The sequence below is a fragment of the Pezoporus occidentalis genome, unplaced genomic scaffold (assembly GCF_034315485.1).
Source record: "Pezoporus occidentalis ecotype Australia unplaced genomic scaffold, CSIRO_AGI_Poc_V1 ctg139, whole genome shotgun sequence".
Lineage (NCBI taxonomy): Eukaryota > Metazoa > Chordata > Aves > Psittaciformes > Psittacidae > Pezoporus > Pezoporus occidentalis.
In genome coordinates, this window is record NW_026913198.1 from 433,653 (window position 1) to 457,291 (window position 23,639).

At 40.1% G+C, this 23,639-nt stretch overlaps 1 protein-coding gene across 7 annotated transcripts in view; it reads left to right on the plus strand.

The window, feature by feature from the left end:
• The window catches only part of GPBP1 (GC-rich promoter binding protein 1), a 36,471-nt gene that overhangs the window by 7,608 nt on the left and 5,224 nt on the right, over positions 1 to 23,639 (plus strand). For 5 of the 7 annotated variants that reach the window (XM_062609521.1, XM_062609526.1, XM_062609524.1 and 2 more), the window contains 7 exons: positions 7,974 to 8,093; positions 12,713 to 12,836; positions 14,067 to 14,290; positions 14,941 to 15,007; positions 17,163 to 17,347; positions 20,985 to 21,125; positions 22,150 to 22,314. In XM_062609521.1, the coding sequence (XP_062465505.1) occupies positions 8,031 to 8,093; positions 12,713 to 12,836; positions 14,067 to 14,290; positions 14,941 to 15,007; positions 17,163 to 17,347; positions 20,985 to 21,125; positions 22,150 to 22,314 (969 nt within the window). In that variant the 5' untranslated portion in view covers positions 7,974 to 8,030. Of the gene's footprint in view, positions 1 to 7,973; positions 8,094 to 12,712; positions 12,837 to 14,066; positions 14,291 to 14,405; positions 14,425 to 14,940; positions 15,008 to 17,162; positions 17,348 to 20,984; positions 21,126 to 22,149; positions 22,315 to 23,639 lie in introns of those variants that run through there. The other 2 variants (XM_062609525.1, XM_062609528.1) reach the window with 2 other exon arrangements.

The following is a 23,639-nucleotide window of genomic DNA, read 5'->3' on the forward strand; positions in this document are numbered from 1 at the left end:
TACAGAAGTTGAAAACGCAGAACTATTTTTCCTTGTCTTTAGCTTCTGGTGAGATGGGTTCAGCTGTTCTTGTTCCTCCCCCTCTTCCCCCAGTTCTAGCATTTATTTTTTTTTCCTCCCCGCTATAAAATTTTGGTTAGCTCCACTTTAATTTGATATATTTCTTAATTAGTTAAATTCGCAAGATGGCCAGAAGCATGCGAATTAATACAAATACAAAGTAAATTAAGTTTTTAGATTGTAGGTGTTTTGTCTGTTTTACTGTTACAATGACCAGCTTTTTTCATACTGTAGTGATGTCACCATTTTTTATCTGTTTCTTCATGCTAGGACATTATGGAAAAGCAAAATTGTTTTTATTCTGGTACTTTGGACAAATAGGGCTACCAAAGGTATCTTGCCAACAGTAATGAAACCCGTCTTCAGTATTTAAGGCATCTTTCTAGGCTAGAAAAGTACTTTAATTTTGTACACTTGAAGAAACCTCTCTGAAGTTGGATCTCTTCAATACCAGTGGGACTGTCTTTCCTCTGGCAGCTAAATACTGGTTAGACAAGTTAAGCAACATGCCCTTAAAAATGGGTGGTGATGATCTCTGATCTCACATCCTCGTCATCTTAAAGTTCTGCTGTGCTTTTATTTCTCCACCGTCAGTGGAGAAAGGATCAGGTTAGGGAACACTTAAATAAGGTATACATAAATCTGTGGTCTTGACAGGATGCTCCCATGAGTGCAGAGGGAGCCAGCTGGTGTCATTGCAAGGCTGTTCCATATGATCTTTGAGAAGTCTTATGGTCACCCCACTGTGAGAGGTACTAGAAGACAGCAGATGTCAATCCTATCATCAGGAAGGGTAAGGAGGAAGATCCAGGGAACTACAGGCCGATCAGCCTCACTTCAGTTCATGGGAAGGTGGCACAGCAACTTACCCTGGAAACACAAACACATGAAGGACAGGAAGGTGAGTGGAAGGGAAAACCATGCTAAACCAAGCTGGTAGTCCTCTACAATGAGGTCACTAGTTTGGGAGAGCAATTGATGGTGGTTGTCTTGACTTCAGTAAGGCTTTTGACATTGTCTTGCATGACATTCTTGTGGAAAAGCTGACAAAGTATGTGTAGAAAAGTGAATGATGAGGTTTAGCAAAAACTGTCTTAATGGCTAGGCCCAAGTGTGCAGGATTGTGATCAGTGCCACAAAAGTCATTTGGAGGAAGCCATTATTGTATCCTGGGCTTCAGTACTAGAGGCTGAACTGTGTAACATCTTCATAAAAGTCCTGAACAATGAGCAGAATTTACCCTCAGCAAGTTTGCAAATGATACAAAGTGGGGAGGAGTGGCTGATAGGCTTGATGTTTGTGCTGCTGTAAAGAGGAGCCTGGAAAGGCTCAAGACCTGAACAGAGGATCCTCATGAAGCTCGGCAAAGGGAAAATGTGAAATCCTACCTCTGGGTAGGAGCAGTGGCATGTGCAAGTAAATGCTGGGAGCTGACTAGCTGCTAAGCAGCTCTGCAGAGAAGGACCTGGCAGTCCAGTTGGACAGCAAGCCAACTGTGAACCAGCAGTGCATCTTCATAATAAATACGCCTACGATCTCCCTGGTCTACATTAGGAAGACTGTTGCCAGCAGGTTGAGGGGAGTTAATCTTTCTCCTCTCCACAGCCCTGTTGAGCCCGCATTTGGAGTCCTGTTTCCTATTATAGGCTGCTGGTACAGGAAATATGTGGACTTAGTGGAGTGAGTTCTGCGAAGGACCACAAAGATGATTAAGGGACTAGAGCATCTTTTCTGTCTGGAGAAGCTGATACTCCATGCGATCCTTAAAGGAAGTGTGAGTTGGTCCTCAGTCTTTTAGAACGTTCTTTGGACGTTTTATTTTTTTCAGAAGATAGTTTCCAGATTTTTAATTAGTAATCCATTAAACCAGTTTTTCTCATGTAAGGTTATGTGAAGGTGAAAATGGTGGGGGAGACTGTCTTTGTTAATGTTGTTGATGGGACTACAAACAGTTGGGACAGGAGCAGACAGTATGCCCTCAGAAGGATGTTACAAGTGTCATGGTTTAACCTGAGATGGTATCTAAGTGCCATGCAGCTTCTTGCTCATTTCCCCCCCTTAGTGCGATGGGGAGAAGAGTAAGAAAAACTGTAAACCCCCAGGGGTTGAGATAGCAGTTTAATAATGAAATAAAATAATAATAGAAAATGGAGAGAGAGGGGAAGGAATAAACCCTGCTCCCACTCCAAAAAACGAAACCCACAAGTGGTGCACAGTACAACTACTCACCAACCCCTGACAAGTGTCTAGCTTGTCCCAGAGCAGTGACCTGCCCTTCCCAGACATCTCCACCCAGTTTCTATACTGAGCATGATGTTCCATGGTATGGAATATCCCTTTGCGTAGTGGGGCTCAGCTCTCCTGGCTGTGATCTCCGGGCTTCATGTGTCCCTTCCTCACTGGGAGAACACGAGAGACTGGAAAGCGCTCACCAGAGTTAGCACATTTGAGTAACTTCTGGGCAAGCTTTTTGTGAGCAGCCACTAAAATACCAGTGTGTATCAACGTTATTCTCAGATTAAAGCCAAAACACAGCACTGCACCAAACAAAACAAACACAAGGTAACGCTGCCATGTTACAATGTCATAAAAAGTTGTAAATTCTGTCTGTCATAAGTTGAAGAGTTGAGACGTTCCTGCTATCATCTGCAGTGGGTACAGACCTGTGAAAAAGATAGGTTATGCGTCTTACGCTTAGTTCTTACGAGTAGCAGAATTGTTACAGAATTTATAGTTAAATACATTAAAATACGATACTGAATGCATTTGCTCTTGTTGGAACTACCTAATACCAAATAATGAAAATAGTCTTCCAATATCACAGCAGTTAAATGTGAATGCATATTACCTTGTATGTCATAGTCCTTTCAGGATTCTCCTTTCTGGATTCTGTACTTTAATAATAAGGCTAATTTTTTCTTATTTGGCCTGTTTATAGAAAGCAAAACATGGAACTAATACTCAGAATGCTTTGATTATATCTGCTTGCTCTGTTCTTTGCGCTTGCAATATCCCAGAAGATATTTTGTCCCTGTGACTGTGGGCTCTCATGTCCACCTTTGTAGCCGGTGCAGAGATACTCTTGAGATGTGTTTTCATGAGAGTCACTTTCCCAGCTCTAAGAATATTTTGCAGTTCCAGAGATGCTGTATTTTCATATTGCAGAAGTAGACAAGTAGAGAGAGGGTTTCTGTTGCTGGAAAGATTTTATGAACAGAAGTGAAGCTAGAATAATTCTGGATAAAGGATCAATCATCTTTATAAAGGAGTAGGAATGATCACTTACTTTTTTTTTTTGTGTAACCAGTTTATTCCAGTGCTCAGTAGCCTTTGCTTTCTTGGTACATTTAAGGTTAGGTTGAAGACATGTGTAAAGGAAATGACTGTTGCTCCATTGTGTTAGCGGGAGTAGTGCAGGAAATACGATTTTCTAGCATATGAAGGAAGTCAGGTTAGATTATAAGTGTTTGAGCTGGAGACTTTTGAAGTTTATTTAAGGCTTTGTCAGGTGTAATTGTTTCCAGCATTTTACATATGCCTGGCATGGGGAATTAAAAAAAAAGTGAAAGTCTGTATCCTTGCCATACTCTTTTGCTCCATAACTTCTGGCAGCGCAACTGCTTCCTGGCTTAGTGCTGCAGCAAAGTTGAGTTAATATCTACCCTATTCTGTCTGTAGTAACTCTACAGTTACGCTGTAATGAGTCTGATACTTGACTGTACTGTATTACTGTATTCCCATTTTTGATGTGCTGGACTAACAGATGGTAGGGTTCTGTGCTATGCTTAGCTGGTAATGCTCTCACACTTCGCTTACCTGTTAGAAGCTGCTGCCATGTATTGCCAGTCTGCCTATCTTTCAGCAGTGAAGGAGGGTGAAATCTGTAAGTGCTGATAGTGGTGGCAGAAGTCCCTCGTTTAGGTCAGACAGTGTAAGAATGAGAGCTACTTTGTAAATAGAGGGGGAAAAGAGTTTGGTGTTTGTTTTTTTATTAATTAGTTTTACTGGAAGAAATTACACAAATTTTATTAAAATGTGAGAAAAAATACTGCTTACCTTTCTAGAATTGTGCAGCCTTGTTTCGGTAATAGGCAACCTGATAGCTTTTATGACACTTTTGTTAAATAATGGTGGGTCTATTTTGAGTTTGTGCTGGTAGGGAATGATGACTTAAACATTCAGTGTTAAATTTTGGGCCTACTCTTTTGTTATCAAGAGAGTTTCTGAAAGGGATGGAATCATATTTGGATCTGTGGTTTTTATCTTGATAAGCTTTCTTCTGATAACATTATTAATGCAGGGAGTACATAGCTGGTTTATCAGTGTTAATGAATAGCAGTTGATCCTTTGTGTGGTGTGTACCTAAAAGAAGATTCGCTAGCAGACAGATGGGTTCTTCACATCTGTTATAATTAAAGCAGTTCCTTGTAAATGCTTGTGTGAGTGCATACTGACTGCAATTCTGTTAAAATACTTCAGATGTTTTTGGTTTTAATTTAGAAGTAGTTCTATGTTTCTGAAAGGCAGAAATGCTCTTCCAAAGTAAATTGCTGATCAGTGTTACCTCTTTGCCTTAGTGGGTCCTCAATCTCTTTAAAGGCAGCTCTTGTTTGATCTATCTCTTGTCAAGCTAGAAGGATGTATCAGTAAATTCCTAGAGAAGTCTCTCCAGTATTTTTATTGATAACTTCAGTTATGAAATAGAATGGTTGCTTATTAAATTTATAGATAGTACACATCTGCATAGAGGTTGCAAGTGCTTTGGTGGACACGAAATGCAGAAAGTCTCTGACTGCTGAGGACAGCTTAGGTAATGGACCTAAATAGCAGGAAAAAAGACCTGGTAGAAGGAACTTCCTAGTGGGGTGACGTGTTGCAGAATAATGTGGTAGTTTCAGTTGTTGGTCTAACTTATGTTGGAAAGCAAGCAAGGAAGGAACAAACTGGTATTTGGCAACCAAGCTGATAATGAAGTGTTCAAGCATAGTAAATCCTGCCTGTGGCAGTGGAGCAGTCTTGCTGGCATCCTGTTCTCACTTTCTGTGATCTGTTTTCAATTTACCAAGAATATCTTCCGGAGAAGGAAAAGTATCTTAGAGCTGTCAGTCATCAAAACAGAGCTCATGCTTGTAATGAAAATGTTTTTATATTAAAATACATTCTAGGACAAACTCGTTGGCAACATGAGAAAGGAGCATCTGTAAGCATTTGTATGAAACATGGAGCTAGCAACTTAAAGCTGGGAGGGCTATGTACTCTAAGATAAGAGTTTTAAAAAAATGCTATTATTTGTCCTTTCCTGATCTGCTGATTGTTTTCCAACTTAATTGTGGCTAGGGTGTTTCTCCTTGTTAGTAAGGTTGAATAGTGAAAATAGTTGATTTTCCCATGTCCAATTGCCAGACCAATAATATGTACAATCAGATGAGAGAAAGTGTTTTTTTTTTTACTTCTGTGGTGTGGAGATCAGTATCCTCAATGGTTGTTTTTTTTGCTAATCTTTAACTGTAGACCTGTGAAATTGGTCAGATTTCTAAAAATACATCTGTGCTTTTATTACCACTGCTCTTTTATCATAATCAGTTGGAAGAATTAGGCCTAAAAGACTTTTTGTTTTATGCCCTTACTGAAATTTACAGATATTCTGCTACTGCCTTTATGCTCTGAGTATTGTGCAGTTTTTCCCCAGGCCCCTGTCTTTACCACTTCATTATATGGCGTTGTAGGAAAGGGATTGACTCACATGATAGAGCAGCACCATTAAAAACCTTTTCTAGAGTTTTTAGCTGAAGAACTGAGAACATTACAAAGACTTGACTCTGCTTCTAGAATAATTTTTGCAGTAAGAAATATACACCCAATATCAGTGGGCTGTGGACAAAGCTCAGTTGAAAACAACTTTCCAGTCCTCAGATGCTTGGTGATCACCAAATCTTGCCTGAGCCCATGATTTGTAAGGAAAAGGTAAAAGGTAGGAGTGTTAATGAGTAAGAATAAGCTCTCTTCATGGCAGTTGGATATATAGTGGAAGCTTGAATAGTTTTCTAAAACCAGTAATGACTGTAATGACCAGTGGATATATTTGGAAGCTTGATTAGTTTTCTAAAAACGTTAAGTTGAGTTTATTAAGAAATAACATTGTTGGTGCCTTTTTTGTCTCGTACATAATGGCCAATTCACCAATAACTTGGTGAACTTATATCCTTCGTTTTGTTCTTATTTGGTATAAACCCAATCTCTCCCCTTGTTTTTCAGACTGTAAGTACTTTGGAATGAAGTTTTTGTTCTTGTTATGCTTATCTTCCAGTGTTAATACCTGTCTTGATCCTTTCTAAAGATTTCATGATTCTCCTGCTTGGATAGGAGGACTGTATCGGAGGGAAGGAGAAAAAACTTATGAGTTGCATTCTGCTCACATTTAATTTGCTGTTTCTTAATGTAGCATCTCTTGTGTTCATTCATCTGTAAACACACACCCATTTCTGCTTATATACTACTGTTGAAGATGAAAGTGAACTGGGCTCCTGTTAGACAAGCCATTTTTTGTGTTGGTTCTGTGACTCTAGATCTTTTCTTCATTTGTGTTTTAGTAGTCTGACACAGTTGCATTCTTTAGAAAATTTCTCTGAAATTTTTGTTGAGGTTAATTTAGAAGAGAGTGTTGGATGATTTCAGAAGAATAATTTGAAATGTTATTTGGGTGAGATACCTTTACACTTGTGTCTGTTTTGTACATCTCACCTTACAGTTTAACTCTGGTATTAAGAGACACCTAAAAAACCTATGTATGAGCTCACAGCATAAAGAAGAACTGGCAGCTCAACTAAATGCAGTTTAATGCTTACAGATGTGTTAGGCTTCCATTTAGAAGCTGGAACATTCTCATCTGTCACTGGAAATCTGCATTAGCCTGGTTCATGCCAGAATACAGTTATGAGTTACCAAGTTCAGATTACACAGCTCATACTAATACGTTACAGCAGCCTTAAAGTGAACTATGTTAGTTCTCACTTAACAGATATGTACTCTTGAGCAGAGATGTGGAATACGTGTTTATTTGGGTTTCCCTATGAAATACATGTGGGTGTTCGTTATGTTTTTATTAGCTGTATTTCAAGTAGTATGTATATCATACTTAAAATATTTTTGCATCATTGGCAATATTTCAGTCTCCAGCAGGCAGTGTTTCATCCATTTCTTTCCTTCCTGTGCTATAGCTCAGCTTCAGGTAATACAGTTCATATTATCTTGCATTCTCTTGCTTATTGAGAGATGTTTTCCTACCTGTGGGGTAAGCGTGGGGTAGAAAAAGTATTCTTATGTTTTAATCTTAAGCCATTGCTTCCTCTTGCCCATTTTCAAACTAGAGAATTTTACTGGATTTGACAGTGTTTTTTGACACATAGACTCTGTTTCTGTTGATTCCAGAGATAATACGGGATTTGTGGTGGCCCTGAGCATCTATTTTTTCATAAGGAAACTTAATATAGCCTTTAAGACTAACTTTCAGGGGCTAGTTACATCAGCTTCTTCTAGTAAACTGATTAAATACCTCCTGAAATCCGTTCTAGATAGTACCAGAAAGTATTTCAACAAGGTAGTTCTGCCACAGATTTCTGGATCAGACCTTACACAAGATGTTTCATTCCATTTATAAGAGGAAATAAAGGATTAAATGTTACAGCTGTATTTTCATGATACCTATGATATATTTCATTAGTGTGACACTTTGGTAGTAAAAGCACAAATGTGGTGCTATAAATGAGATGAGGATACTTAGATTCTAAACCAGATCTGTGTGAGAAAATCGTAACAGAAAGCAGAAGGGAAATAATAATTGAAACACCACAAGTGTAATCCTTTTGTAGCATAAGCATCTGAAGAGTATTTATTTCTTGTTTTTACAACTACAGGAACTTGCCATGAGGTGTTGAAGCCTTGTTTCATTGATTCGAAGAGACTGGACCTAAATGGCGCAGCATGACTTTGCTCCAGCCTGGCTTAATTTTCCTACTCCACCATCATCAACAAAGGTATGTTCTCCATTGCTGTTTTCAAGAGGCACTCTCATTATTAGAGAGGTCTAAATGTCATAACCTCAATCATAGTGAAAAATGCAAATTTCCTTGTGAATAGGATGACAACAGATATTACTTGGCAAGTCTTCTTGTTGGGATTTAAGTAGCTGTGCTGTGACTGTAAAGCTCATACTCAGAGATTTTTGCTTGAGCAGCTGAATGGAAAGAACTGTGTGCCTGGCTGTATTATCAAAGCTGTTACTGAATTAAGATTGCCTTCATTAGGACTTTAAAATTAATTATTTTGTGCTAGAAGTACCAAGGCAGAGACATGTGCTTGATGTTCTTGCTTCTGATTTTGCTCTGTGTCCTAAAGTTTTACAGATGTGTTATCCTGTCATCTAAGTGACTAAAAAAACAGCTTTTGAAATAGACCATGACCTTCTGAAATGGCTTCTCATTTGCTGGTGGGATGCTTCTTACTACAGGTGGAGTGTAGAGCTTAAAACTAGTTGTGCATCTTCACTCCGGTTGTTTCATCTAGATTACTGTTTCGTTATACAATGGGACAGTTAGTTTGGAAAGAGGAAATAGCAACCTCTGAATCTTCCGGATTTGTAAATATTCTAGGATGTCATCAGTATGTCTTATCTCATAAATGTTTATTTTTTTTCTGGCCTATACTGATTTTTCTTAATTTGTGTGAATGCAGAAGGAGAAGGCAGCACTGGATATTCAAACTGTCATCTATTTCCTTGTTTGTAGACCTTTTTTCATTGTAATCTTTTGAATCCAATATCCATACCTGCAGCTATGAAGGTGGCGTTGTCTTACTTTAATGTATTCATACAAGTTTCTTTCTGTCTTTCATGTTCATGGGAAAAGTTCAGCTTTTATAAATTTACAGAAATAGGCTTCTTGTGCTATTGTTAATTGCACAGTTAGCTGTGTTACTTCAGTTAGCTATCAGTATTACTTATGATCCCATTGCTTTGCTTATGTATGTCTACACACATGTGCATACGTGTGTGCATTTTCTTTAGTCAGGTCGTTGAATGTCCTTATTCATATTGCTCTACTTACATTTCTTCTACACTGACCTAGTTAGCTTCTTGCAGCTTTCCTGTAGTCTGTCAGCAACCCAGTTGCTGTTCTGGGAACATTGAGCCCATCTCATTACAATTGGTTCCTGTGATCTGTTTTTGTTCCACTTGATTTCTGATATGTTCAGCTATTGTGGTTGGCTTTTTACAACTTAATAAATACATTTTCAACTGGAAAAGTAATCAGAGCTTAGTTAAATATGGTGTCACAGTTACAAAGCAATCTTCACCATGTATCTCAAGAGTCTGCTGGAAAAGCGTAACCTGCATGCTTAAAGTGTAAATACAGCTGGATAAAAGTTCCAGAGCTACTCCAGTACCTCTCAACTGTATCTGAGTTATGGGTTGTATTTGACACCTCATTCCTGAATTGTGTGAAATACCATTGAAAGCATATGTTGTGTAACCTTTTCCATGACACTTCACCTCAAGAAATTCAGATAGATTTTCTTTAACCTCTTCCAAAATCTCGAGTTTTATGCTTTCTCCATTATATTCTTTGTACTTCACCTGTTTGAAATGCAGCTTATTTGCCTGTGTCACTGCCTTACTTAGTGACCAGCATTCTGTGGTACGCAGCATGTTTGGATATTAAATGCTTGCTGTCTTTTGGTCCTACCCATTGTGTAGCCACTCTTAGTTTACAGAATAAAGCATCTCCTGTCATTCCTCTACCAGACAGGTCTTAAATATTGTGGCCCCTTCTCCTCTCCATTTCCTAAAACAGATGTTTATTTCTATTTCCCATACATATCAACAAAGCATCTGAAGAACAGATAATAGGGATGGAGATGAAGAGGAAAAATGGGGTGAGGAAGGCAAGGTGTTTCATGTTTCATGCAGAATGGAGCTGGGGTGAGGCTGTGGTATCAGTGATGTTCAGACTTGAGAAATGAAACTGCTCTGTCATTTTTTATTTCTCTGAAGAGGCACTTAGAGAAATTGCATCTTTAGGAGTTTGGTTTCCCCCTCAATCCTGGATAGCTGGGGCTTTTCCTTACATAGGTAAAAGCTAGCATTAGAAAAAATGTGATGCCAGGAAGCTGGGATTGTGAATGAGCTTTCTTAATGTGACAGGTACAGATTACAGCTTGACTGAAATCCATCTCGCCTATTGCTAATGATTTCTTTTTAAGGATAAGCTTTTATAATATCATCTCCCCGACACTTACATAACAAAGTCCACTTACAGCTGGGTATCCATTGCTAAGTAGCTTTTGTTCAGGTCTGGAACTATTATATTTGTGTCAGTGCAGTATTGTAGTTGGGCAGATGTAAATGGGAAGGCGTTGTGAATAGTGAAACCACCGTGGGACACAGACAAAGCTTTTCAGAGAGGACTGCTGTAAGATATGTATGGGAAGATTGTGGATGGACTGGTAAACTCGTTTTTTGCAAACTTCTACTATATGTTCAGCAATAAGAAGACTACTTTTTATATTTCAGGAATGTGTGTTGCTTGTTTACTTCCTTGTCTGACTGAAACTAGATAATTTCTCAACTTCCAGAAACTGCCAGTAGGTTGGTTTCCTGTTGGTGACAAAGTGTATGGTAATCTCTGCCACAGGATGCTTGATAGGCTAATACCTCCACCGTGTGGGGAAAGTGCAAACTGCGCTGTCTTTGCGCAAAATGCAGAGACTTCAGATTCGTTATGTCTTGTACAACACAAACACTACGTATAAAATGCTGTCAGTTATACTTCGGGAAAATTTGATCGTTCTTCAGAGTTCATAAAAAATATCTGAACTACAAAGGCAGTGTTAGAAGGTTGTTGCATGTAAACAAACACATGAAGTTATCTTCAAAAATGCCATCATGATCAACAGATCTGGAGTTTTCTGAAACTTTGGGAAAGCTTATTCAAAACGTATTATAAGGATTTTTTTTCTTTTTTTTTTTTTTACATAAATATTTGAGATTCATTGTCATAATTTTTCAACTACTTAGATCTTTTGATAGTTTCTTGTGGTTTTCTGTTTTTTGTCTCTCTTGAAGTTTGTCAAGGAAATAATTTGCTTCCCAGGTCTCAAATTGAGAGGGCAACCCCTCATTTGAGCAGTGAATTTTGAATAGCACCTTGAGCTCTGGTAGGGCATCGTCAGTAGAACTTGGCTATCTTTTTTAATTTGACTGAATATTTTTCCCAATGTAATTAAACTTACTGATGTGATTTCCTTCCTCACTCCCCTCTCCCCCTCATTGTGATCAGTGCAGTACTTCAGATATTAGTAAAGCTCAATTAGATGTTAATGGATAATAACTGTTGAAATAAAGTTGGGGCTTACATTCTCAGACATATACCATTACTGCTATACTTTTTGTCCTGAGTGTTATTTAGTCTGGAAAGGGAGTGAGCTTCAGGCAGTGAAGTTGATACTTTGAGTGCAGTGAAGTTCATACTTCTTCATTAAGCTTAATTTGCTGACACAGTACATTTCCACAAAGCTGTGTGTTTATGCATTTGTATCCCTTAATGCCCTGGATTGTGTTGATCCCGTGTGCATGTTGACATACGTGTGCATGGTGAGTCTGCTTGAAGGAAGGGGGCTTTGCTTCATGTTCACCGAAGGCTGGCTGCGTGGCAGGGAGATGCCAGATAACACAGCCCTCCGCTGTCACTCACTGGGAGATGTGTCGTGTGAACAGCAGTAAGACTAAGCACTGCTTTTGCAGAATGAAAATATTTTCTTGAATTTTTAAGATGGAACAGGGAAAGAGATACGTTACAGTATTAAAGGAATAAAGCCAGAAGTAGCAGGGAACACAGCTGCCATAAGACATGATCTTTTTTGGTTTAATCCTCTCAGGTATGAGTTTGAATCAGGATGTGTCAGTGCTGTTCTCAATATAAGGTTTTTTAAGTTTCCAAAGTACTTCCTCCTGATGTATTAAATACTTTAAATTTCTACCATGCCTACTTACAAGCTGATAATTTGAAGTATACTTGTGTACTTTAATTTGGTCAGCATGCTTCTGACTCTAGGTTTTATTTGTATTTCATAACTAGTTGCATGTGCCTTGTTAAGTTACAATGACAAGATTAATAAATTGGGCCTTTTTTGGGTGGAAGTGACTTCTTGCTTTCTGTGGAACGCATATGTGTAGCCTCTGACCAGAATTGTGATCTCAGACTTCTTTTCTGCTCTCCAAGCTGTGATGTGCTCTCCTTTCTTACCTTTTTTTTTTTTTTATTATTTTTTTCTCTGCTGCAGCACATATCAGTTGTGCTCTGTCCTGCTGCCAAAACAAAACAGACACTTGGATTTTTTACCTTGTGTCAGAAGCGTGGTCCTTGACGCTGTGTCAGTGTCCTGGGGCAGAAGGTACAGCTTCCACTTTCTGGTGTGGGAGATGTTGACATAGCTCTGAACATAGGTATCCCTTATGGCTGCTGCACTGCCTGTCATTAAAGGTCATTTTAAAAATGAATTGCATGTATACTATGAGTAATGTGCATGTTATGGTTCTGATAGTTCAGTTTTGTTATTAATCAGATGTCTCAGGTCTACTGCTTGTGCTCCTTTACAGTCAACACTGAATTTTGAGAAACATTCTGAAAATTTTTCGTGCACAGAGAATCGTTATGAAGCAAATCGCAGAAGACACAACTCTTCAGATGGGTTCGATCCCAACATTGGACGGGCTAGTGGAGGTATAATTTAGTTTTCATGGAACTTTTTGAATACTTAATATTGCTTTGTAGCAACTTTAGACAGAAAAAAAGTCTGATGACGAGGTTGTACAAGGACAAATATAAGATTTTGCAGCTCTGTAAACACAATCCAGGGGTGCAGCACAGGCTGGGATTTACCTGTCTGGGAAACAGCACTGTGGAAAGGGACCTGAGGTTCTTCATGGGCAGTTAAGGGCAATGTAAGCGAACAGTGTACTGCTGTGGCAAAGAAAACCAACAGGATGCTAGTTTGTATCAACAAGGGGATCACCAGCAGAGGTAGATGACATTATCCCACTCTACTCTGCACTTGTCAGGTCACACCTGGAATACTGTGTTCAGTTTTGGTCCCTGCTATACAAAACATATGTGGACAGGCTGGAGAGGATCCAAAGGGCCACCGAGATGATCCAAGGACTGGGAAGCCTGGCTTATGAGGACAGACTGAGAGAAGTGGGTTTGTTCAGCCTTGAGAAAAGAAATCTCAGGGGAGACCTTACCACCATATTCCAGTATTTAAAGGGTGTCTGCAAAAAAGATGGAGACTCCCTTTTTACAAGGAGTCACATGGCAAAGACAAGGGATAGTGGGTACAAGATACTCTTGAGAAGATTCTGACTCGACAGGAGGAAATTTTTTCACAGTGAGGACAATCAGCCACTGGAATAATCTTCCTAGGGAGGTAGTGGGTTCCCCAGCGTTGGACACTGTTAAGATTCAACTGGACAGGGTGCTGGGCTGTCTTATCTAAACGGTGCTTTTGCTGAGAAAGGTTGGACCAGATGATCCTTGAGATGGATTCCAACCGGGTATTCTGTGATTCTGTGATAGCTCTCCTATGCTAAATTATTATTCTGTAGTATAATAGAGGTAATGGGAAGACTGATCTTTTGGGGGAGGATGTGAGGACTAGGGCTGGTTAAAAGTAGTGCGCTTCCACGTGTATTTCTCTCTTAAGAAGAAAAGTATCAAGTATACTCTAGCCACCAGTATGTGAACGAACAGCTATCACTCATCAAGGAGAATGACTTGGTTTACAATTGAATTACTGTTTTCTTTCTCTGGAACTGTTTTGTAAGATTTTTCCCTGCTGCTCATATGAATATCTCATCCCAGAGTACAGAGCTGCTGACTTGGCTTCTTTAATAATTTTGGAAGAGTAGAATATTATTCTGAATTGTTTGTAATTACATTTCTTTAAAATCTAAGGTTATTTTGGAAGAAAAGAGAAGGCTGGTTGGCGTTCACAAGGCAGAAATTTTACTGAAAATTTAAACCATCATGGAGGGTACTATGGTGGAAGTTCCCGGGCTTGTACCAGCGCTTTCCACTGTGGAAAAGGCCAAGGACTGCATGAGAACAATGTACCTGATAACAAAACTGGAAAAAAGGAAGACAGAGGAGTACCCAAGCAGTTTGAGCCTGAGGATTTTGTAAGTTAATTGTAATTATAATTTTTATAAACAAGGTTTCATGGTTTCTGCAAGTGCCATTTTGTCCATTACAAGCTGTTTCTTGAGATTTAACCAGTTTCAGATCAGCATACAAGGGATCACCCTACCCATAGGTAGGAGGATGCTAGTCATTTGTCCGTTAACTTGTTCGTCCTTTTATATCCAGCTTTTATCATATGCTTTTCATTGTCACTTAAGTGTTCAAGTGAAACTACAGTAGGGTTCCACTTTACTGTGGTATGTGTATGTATTAAATGCTACACAGTTACCTTACTGGAAATCTGAAGTACTAACAAAGTGATCTTTCTGCCAGGGGCTATTTGAGATGCTGTGCTTCAATGTAAAATTGTAGAATGTAAGAGGAACGTGAACCTCCTCTTTGAAGTACATCACTGTTTTTTGCTTTCTCTAGGCAGTTCATGTAATGGTATTGACTGCTGCCTGAGATGTTTTGTTGGGAAAGAGAAATAAGTGAGCACTGACCTATTTGGATCACAGGGAGAAGTGTCTAGTCTGTTTCCATTTAAAAATCTTTGACAGCAGAGGTCATACTGCTGTTATCATTGTGATTCTTTATTTCATTGGTCCCAGAATTCAGTACTTATTTAATAATGATAACTTTCTTTCAGCCATCTTTGAACCCTAAATATGAGAGGGAACCAAACCAGAATAAATCTTTTGCAGCAGGTGTATGGGGTGAGTATTTTTTATGTTTTTAAATATAAAAATGTAGTGGAAATGTGAAGTTGTTTTATTTGAAACAGGATTTTTTTTTTCTTAAAATTATAAAGTTACAGCTTTAAATTACAAAGCTATAGGTTGAATTTGAGGAAACGTCTATATTATTACAGTGTAAGTATCTTTTAGTATGTTAGAGGTAACAGTTCTATTTGGATATCAGTCTGTTGATGTGTAGATGCAGCCACAGCTAGGATTCTTTCCCAGGACAAGTATACATCTTTTTTTGTAAAGCTGTCAAGAGTTTTTTCTTCACTTTGTTTTCAAGAGGAAATGCAGTGAAGGTGGGTTACCTAAAGTAGTGATGTGATTGTAGTTGAAGACTGTGAAAGAATGCTTCATGACCGATTAGAGCTGTTGAAAGAGTTTGGAGAGGAACCTGGGAGGTTTGGGAAAAGCATGTTAGCTTGCAGAGATTTAAAGTCACTTCCTGAAAGTGAGTATCTTAAGCTGTTGGTTGTGCTTATGAATTACTTGTACAAATCCAGTCCTGAGAACTGAAGTGTAGTCTGGATTGCCTTCTCATTTCACTTGATTAAGTTTGCTACCACTTCACAATTCTGTGGGCTTAATGTAGTTAATTTTTCATTCTTCAGAAGGTGGCAGCTTAAACTGCACAGATTTTAAAGTAATAAACCTACTGAAAATAAGCAGCTTTTTCTTTAGGAAGAAATAACTTTAATTAAACAAAAAAGCTACTACCTAAACTGTTGCCAATGCTGAGATCTTAAATGATACTTTTGTTTGCTGATTCTTTTTTTCATACTTCTCCAGTATGTTTTGCACTCTTAGATAGTACTAGGTGTAGATCAGCCCCTCAATATAAATATCTAACTGCTAAGAACTTTTTCTGAAGCCTGAAAATTGGACTGATTTCCAGTTCTGTGTGTTTAGCAGTTTTCTTGTGAAAACTGGGGAGGACAGTTACCCCTTTAAAAAAGAGCAACAATGACTAAATTGTTTCCTAACCAAGTTGGGAATAATTACAGACCAATTTGAGAGGTTTGCAACCTTTGCAGCACTCTGGCTGTGCTGCTGCATGATGTGGCATAACTTGACCTGCAGGAGGGCAAGCTTTCCAAGCTTTTTTTGGATCTCACTGTTCACAAGCAAAGGAAGGAACATTTCTGTTAGCTAAATAAAATAAAGAGAATGGTTTACTTCGGAAGGCACCTTTAAGGACCATGCAGTCGAACCTGTAAGCTACAGTGCGGTGCTTTGTTATGTCTTAGAGCTTGGTACCTTGCTATATTACAGCTCTGCGATTGCAGATCTTGTTTTGTAATTGAAAAACTTAAGGCTACTATTCCCTTTTAAAGGCAGCAGTAGGACAGGAGAGATGTTAACATCCCCTTCTAATACCTGTTAAAAATGTGTGCTTCTATTAGATTTCATTTTACATTGTATATATGTGATGGCAGCATGCAAGTATTATGGAAAATGCTCCATTTAACATGGAAATGTAAGCTTCACATGTTCTGTTTCATTTATCTGAGGTGTGGAGATAGAGAAACTGGTCATTACCGTCGTCTACAGTAGTGCACATACTTATCTCTCATTTATGGAGCCTCAGAGGGGAGCATTTGGCTCTAAACTGACCTGTTAATATTTAAGTAATGCTTCTTGTAGTAACCTTAAAGAGCAATATTAAAACCATAATCTCTTTTAAATACTGTATAACTATCAACAAGTAGTAGTATTTGGATTTTAGATTTGCAAGCAACTGTGTAGCTGGCTACTGTGAAGAATATCTTTACTTTCTGAAAGTCAAATTGCAGCCTTGCTAAGTAAAATATTTTAGAAGTATGATTTAGCGTAAGGTGTCCCTGCCCACGGCAGGGGGGCTGGAACTAGATGATCTTAAGGTCCTTTCCAAGCCTAACTATTCTATGATTCTATGAAATGCTGGTTGTAGAAAACGGAACAGAATCTGCCTTTATCCTGGTTTGTAGAGTGTGTCATTTGTGGAACTAATACTGGACTATGTTCTTGATTTATGTCTGTTTCCTTTGGACCATATGGCTACAGTACCTAATGAAGTAGAAATTTAAAACCATATACAGAAGCATGCACACACATGCAAACATATATATATATATTTTTTTTTTTCCAGAATACCCTTTGAATCCTAAATCTAGATGTCAGAGAATGCTGGTCATTAAAAAGGGCACTACAAAAGAAGTGCAGATAACTGGATTCCCAGTAGTAGGAAATCTTCATTCACAACCAGTAAAAAATGGAACTGGCACAAGTGTTTACAAAGGATTAGTCCCTAAGCCTGTTACTCCAGCTGTAAAGGTGAGTCTTGGATATATGGATACATTCATGGATACATGAACAGCATACTGAAACAAATGATTCTTTAGTTCCGAATGTGCTTATTTCACCCTAAGAGTACTGTTCCGGAGTACTATGCTTCTGGCTCTTGGTAAGTTCAGCACACCCTAAAAGTGAATGGAAACAACTTTTTGTCACTTCTCTTTTTAAACTTTATTGTACTTTGCTCTTTCTTTGTTTCTCATTTACCTTTTTTGAGAAGTGCAAGAGCTGTACAAGTGAGAGCGAAAAGGCTGTTTTTAATTTATGGAATAGCAATGTCTTTCATTTATACAATTTTTAACAGAATAGACAGTTACTGGAAAGAGATAGCCAGCATAAAAATATCTTCAGAATTTTAATTTATCCCAATTATTGATAGATATATTGCAACCTGTTAGTGTCATTCTGGTCCCTTGCTAAATGCAGCTTTCCATGTTCATCTTTAGATTGTTTCAGGAATTTTTCTGTGCTCCTGAGAGCATATAGAATCATAGAGTCATAGAACAGTTAGGGTTGGAAAGGACCTTAAGATCATCTAGTTCCAACCCCACTGCCATGGGCAGGGACACCTCACACTAAACCATATCACCCAAGGCCTCGTCCAGCCTGGTCTTGAACACTGACAGGGATGGAGCAGTCACAACCTCCTTGGGCAACCTATTCCAGTACCTCACCACCCTAGCAGGAAAAAATTTCCTCCTTATATCCAATCTAAACTTCCCCTGTTTAAGTTTTAACCCATTACCCCTTGTCCTGTCATTACAGTCCCTAATGAAGAGTCCCTCCCCAGCATCCCTATAGGCCCCCTTCAGATACTGGAAGGCTGCTATGAGGTCTCCATGCAGCCTTCTCTTCTCCAGGCTGAACAGCCCCAACTTCCTCAACCTGTCTTCATACGAGAGGTGCTCCAGTCCCCTGATCATCCTCGTGGCCCTTCTCTGGACTTGTTCCAACAGTTCCATGTCATTTTTATGCTGAGGACACCAGAACTGCACACAATACTCCAGGTGAGGTCTCACGAGAGCAGAGTAAAGGGGCAGGATCACCTCCTTCCACCTGCTGGTCACGCTCCTTTTGATGCAGCCCAGGATACAGTTGGCTTTCTGGGCTGCAAGTGCACGCTGCCACCTCATGTTCATTTTCTCATCAACCAACACCCCCAAGTCCTTCTCCGCAGGGCTGCTCTGAATCTCTTCTCTGCCCAACCTGTAGCTGTGCCTGGGATTGCTCCGACCCAGGTGTAGGACCTTGCACTTGGCATGGTTAAACTTCATGAGGTTGGCATCAGCCCACCTCACAAGCGTGTCAAGGTCCCTCTGGATGGCATTCCTTCCCTCCAGCGTATCAACCGAACCACACAGCTTGGTGTCATTGGCAAACTTGCTGAGGGCGCACTCAATCCCACTGTCCATGTCAGGGACGAAGATGTTAAACAAGACCGGTCCCAACACCGATCCCTGAGGGACACCACTCGTTAGTGGTCTCCAGCTGGACATTGAGCCATTGACCACAACTCTTTATGGGCGGCCATCCAGCCAGTTCTTTATCCACTGAGTGGTCCATCCATCAAATTGATGTCTCTCCAATTTAGAGACAAGGATGTCGTGTGGGACAGTGTCGAACGCTTTGCACAAGTCCAGGTAGATGACATCAACTGCTCTACCCCTGTCCATCAGTTCTGTAGCCCCATCATAGAAGGCCATCAGATTGGTCAGGCAGGATTTCCCCTTAGTGAAGCCATGCTGGCTGTCACCAAGCACCTTGTTGTTTTTCATGTGCCTTAGCATGCCTTCCAGGAGAATCTGCTCCAAGATTTTGCCAGGCACAGAGGTGAGGCTGACTGGTCTGTAACTCTCCAGGTCATCCATTTTCCCCTTCTTGAAAATGGGGGTTATATTTCCCTTTTTCCAGTCATCGGGAACTTCACCTGACTGCCATGATTTCTCAAATATGGTGGCCAGTGGCTTAGCAACTTCATTCGCCAGCTCCTTCAGGACTCGCAGATGGATTTCATCAGGACCCATGGACTTGTGCACATTCAGATTTTTAAGATGGTCTCGAACCAGTTCCTCTCCTACAGTGGGCCCAGGGTCTTCATTCTCACAGTCCCTGTGTCTGCCTTCCAAGACTTGGGTGGTTTGGTCAGAGCCTTTGCCAGTGAAGACTGGGGCAAAGAAGTCATTCAGAACATCAGCCTTCTCCAAATCCTGTGTAGCCAGTTCTCCTGAGAGCTTTCTGAGGGGGCCTGCATTCTCCCTAGTCTGTTTTTTATTTGATATGTACCTGTAGAATCCCTTCCTGTTATCCTTAACATCCGTAGCCAAGTTTAATTCTAACTGGGTCTTAGCTTTCCTAACCTGGTCCCTACCTTCCCGGACAACATCGCTGTACTCTTCCCAGGCCTCCTGTCCTTGCTTCCACTTTCTGTAAGCCTCTTTTTTCATTAGAATTTTCCTCAGCAGCTCCTTATCCATCCAAGGAGGTCTCCTGGCCCTCCTGCTGCACTTCCTTCTAGTTTGGATGCAGCACTCCTGAGCTTGTAGCAGGTGATCCTTGAATATCAACCAACAGTCTTGGGTCCCCCTGCCCTCTAGGGCTATATCCCATGGAACCTTCCTAAGCAGGTTCCTGAAGAGGCCAAAGTCTGCTCTCCTGAAGTCCAGGGCAGTGAGCTTGCTGCACGCTCTTCTCACTATCCTGAGGATCTCAGATTTGACCATCTCATGATTGCTGCATCCAGGGCTGCCCTGGAGAGTCACATTTCCAGCGAGCCCTTCCCTGTTGGTGAGCACGAGGTCAAGCATGGCACCTCTCCTTGTCGGCTCCTCTATTACTTGCAGAAGGAAGTTGTCTTCCACACAATCGAGGAACCTCCTGGATTGCTTGTGCCGGGCCGTACCGTCCTTCCAACAGATGTCAGGGTGGTTGAAGTCACCCATGAGAACAAGGGCCTGCGAGTGTGAGGCTTTTCCTGTCTGTCTATAGGTGCTTCATCCGCAGGTTCTCCTTGATCAGGTGGTCTGTAACAGATCCCCACAGTAATGTCTCCCATAGCTATTTTCCCTTTAACCCTGACTCACAAACTCTCTGTTAACTGCTCACCTGTCCCCAGACAGTTCCATACTCTCCAGCCTATCCCTAACATAAAGGCCAAGTCCCCCTCCCTGGCTGCCAGGCCTGTCTTTCCTAAAGAGCCTGTAACCTTCCATTCCAACACTCCAGTCATAGGAACCATCCCACCATGTTTCTGCAATGCCTGTTACATCATACCCCCATAGATGTGCACACATCTCTATATGATGGAGTAGTTCCTAACTCTCTAACATTCTACATTAAAAACAGTTTTCTTCTGTTGAAGACATATGTTCATTCTTAATAGTTCAGATATGAGGGTCTTAATTGTTTTTAAATTTTAGTCTTTATATAAAATTTAAACAGTATTTGTGAGTGTGAAGTTGCTCATAAACAGTCTCTTTAGCACGAGAAGACAGTTGTTTGGACTAAATTATAGTTGTAGTTACGATTTGCTTTTGTGTAATCATTTTCCTGAAGGTTCCTGAAAGTAATCCTATTGTAGTTAATGACTCTTTAAATTCCTGTTTAAATTTTTGTTTAGCCTACACAGTGGAAAAGCCAAGCAAAAGAAAATAAACTTGGAAATCTATTTCCTCATGAATCTGCATACGGTGTTTGCAGTTCCAGTCCTATCAAATCAATTGCCAAGGGGTTTACTGTATCACAGAATTCAGTGAAAGAGGTAAAGCAATGCCTGTAGTTTTTATGAAATCTATAAAATGTTTCATTTGGTTAGATAAGGAGATCAGTAGATTTTATGCAGAATTGTATTTCATAACTTTTTTCAGAAGGTGTATCACTGGCCTTTAAGTACTGCACAATTTGCTTTGTAAGTTTGATTTGGAGTAAAAATGCTGCATTAGAAAGTACATCGTGTCTTCAGCAATAGCAGTCATTTTTGTCCTGATTAGTAGCTGGTGCAGTGCTGTGTTTTTGCCTTCCAGCCTGGGAACAATTCTGATAACACCAATGTTTGTAGTTGTTGCTCAGTAATGTTTACTCTGACCAAGGACGTTCTGAGTCTAATGCTCCGCCAGGGAGTAGGGGAAGCCAGGAGGAAGCAGAGACAGGACACCTGACCCAAGCTAGCCAAAGGGGTATTCTGTAGCACAGCACGTCATGCCCACTATATAAACTGGGGGCAGTTACCCGGAAGGGTTAGATCACTGCTCGGGTGGGACTTCGTGTCTGTCCGCTGGTGAGTGTTTGTATTCTCTTCCCTTGCTATTTTGCTTATTGTTATTATTATTGGTGGCAGCAGTAGTGGTTTGTGTTATACTTTAGTTACTGGACTGTTCTTATCTCAACCCGTGGGAGTTACGTTCTTTCGGTTCTCCTCGCCATCCCTCCAGGAGCTGAGGGAGGAAGAAGGGGGGGGTGTGAGCGGGCAGCTGCATGATTCTGAGTTATGAGCCGGGCTTAAACCACGACAAACCTGATGATTTTAAACTTCAAAGTTGCTAATAGTATGAAACACTTCAGAAAGCCCACTGTTTGTTAGCAGTGCTCCATAAACCTGCATTTCTAGGTTTACATGTAAGAACTACATATCCTGAAATACAGGTATCTTTCATCTGCTTTTGGCTGTGGATATATGTAAAATGTGAAGCTACAGGGACCAGGGAGTCTTTTTGTCTTTCATTCAGAATTTTCTAAATGAACCTAAATTTTCTAACATTCTTTCTTTTTCTGACTCCCTATATTAGTATAGTCGGTCAAATTCTTCATCCCCTGTTGACAAAGTTAGTCAGCCTCGTTTAACAAAATTGACAAGAATGCAGACAGATAAGAAGAGTGAATTTTTGAAAACATTGAAACAAGATAGAGTGGAAGAGGAACATGAAAATGCAAATGATGCTGCACAAAATAAGGTAGGTTTTCATACCTATTTATTGTATGTATATCTTGTACTACAGCAGTACTTTTCATATGGACCATAAACTAGTTTTTATTTTGCTCTAAACAGTTGTTAAGTCATGTTCTGGGATCTCTAAATGAAGGAAAAGAGTTACATTTTGATGAATTTGAAGTTCTTCGAAGTACTGTTCTTCCTCCAGTGCTTGTTTATAGTTTCTTTTTTTTATCTTCTGCAGTATCTGTTCATACATGTTAATAGCTCAGGTACATCTGCATCTATAGCAACAATAAAAAGAATAAATTAAGCTTAGTACACTAACATAATCTTAGAATTGTTTAGGTTGGAAAAGACCTTTAAAATTGAGTCCAGCCATTAACCTGGAACTGCCAAGTCCACCACTAAACCATGTCTCTAAATGCCACATCTGCACATCTTTTAAATACCTCCAGGGATGGTGACTCAACCACTTCCCTGGGCAGTGTGGTTCAATGACTTCTGATTTCAGAGAAGAAGATTTTCCTAATATCCAGTCTAAATCTCCACTAGCACAACTTGAGGCCATTTCCTCTCCTGTCGCTTATTACCTGGGGGAAGAGACTGACCTGCACCTCACTACAGCCTCCTTTCAGGTAGTTGCAGAAAGTGATCAGGTCCCCCCTGAGCCTTCTCCTCTCCAGACTAAACAACCCCAGGTTCCTCAAACATTCCTTGTGCTCCAGATCCTTCACCAGCTCTGTTGCCTTTTGCTGGAGCCGCTCCAGGACCTCAGCATTTCTCTTGTAGTGAGGGGCCCAGAACTGAACACAGGATTTGAGGTGCATCCTCAAGTGCCCAGTACAGGGGATGGGCACTTAGTCCTGCTGGCCGCACTGTTTTTGATATAGGCCAGGATGTTGCTGGTTGCCTTGGGTGGTGGATCCCCTCTAGCCCCCTCATGGAGGGCAGTATTCCATACCTTGGCTGTTAGTTATCCTACAAAACATTCAGTTGGAAACTTTGGTTCTACTTCTTGAACTGTTTCCTTTCTAGTTAAGAGTGTTTAGGTAGCCAGAAATTCTCCTATCTTGGTCTAATCATAGGAGCAGTTGTTCAATTTCTGCATGTATAAATAACCTGGGTTTATTTACTAATTGAGAACTCGGGAGGCCTGTTCTGTCAGTATATAATATTTGTCAGGTTTCTTTCAATATGGATCTCTTTATTGGGTACTCAGCTATCAGCAGAGAATATTTATCAGTGCTACCAGCCACTAACAAGCTGTAAGCATAGTTATCAGACTAGCAGGTGTGGAAAGGTGTTAAGTCAGTCATCTGATAGTTGTCCTACTTTCAACATTCA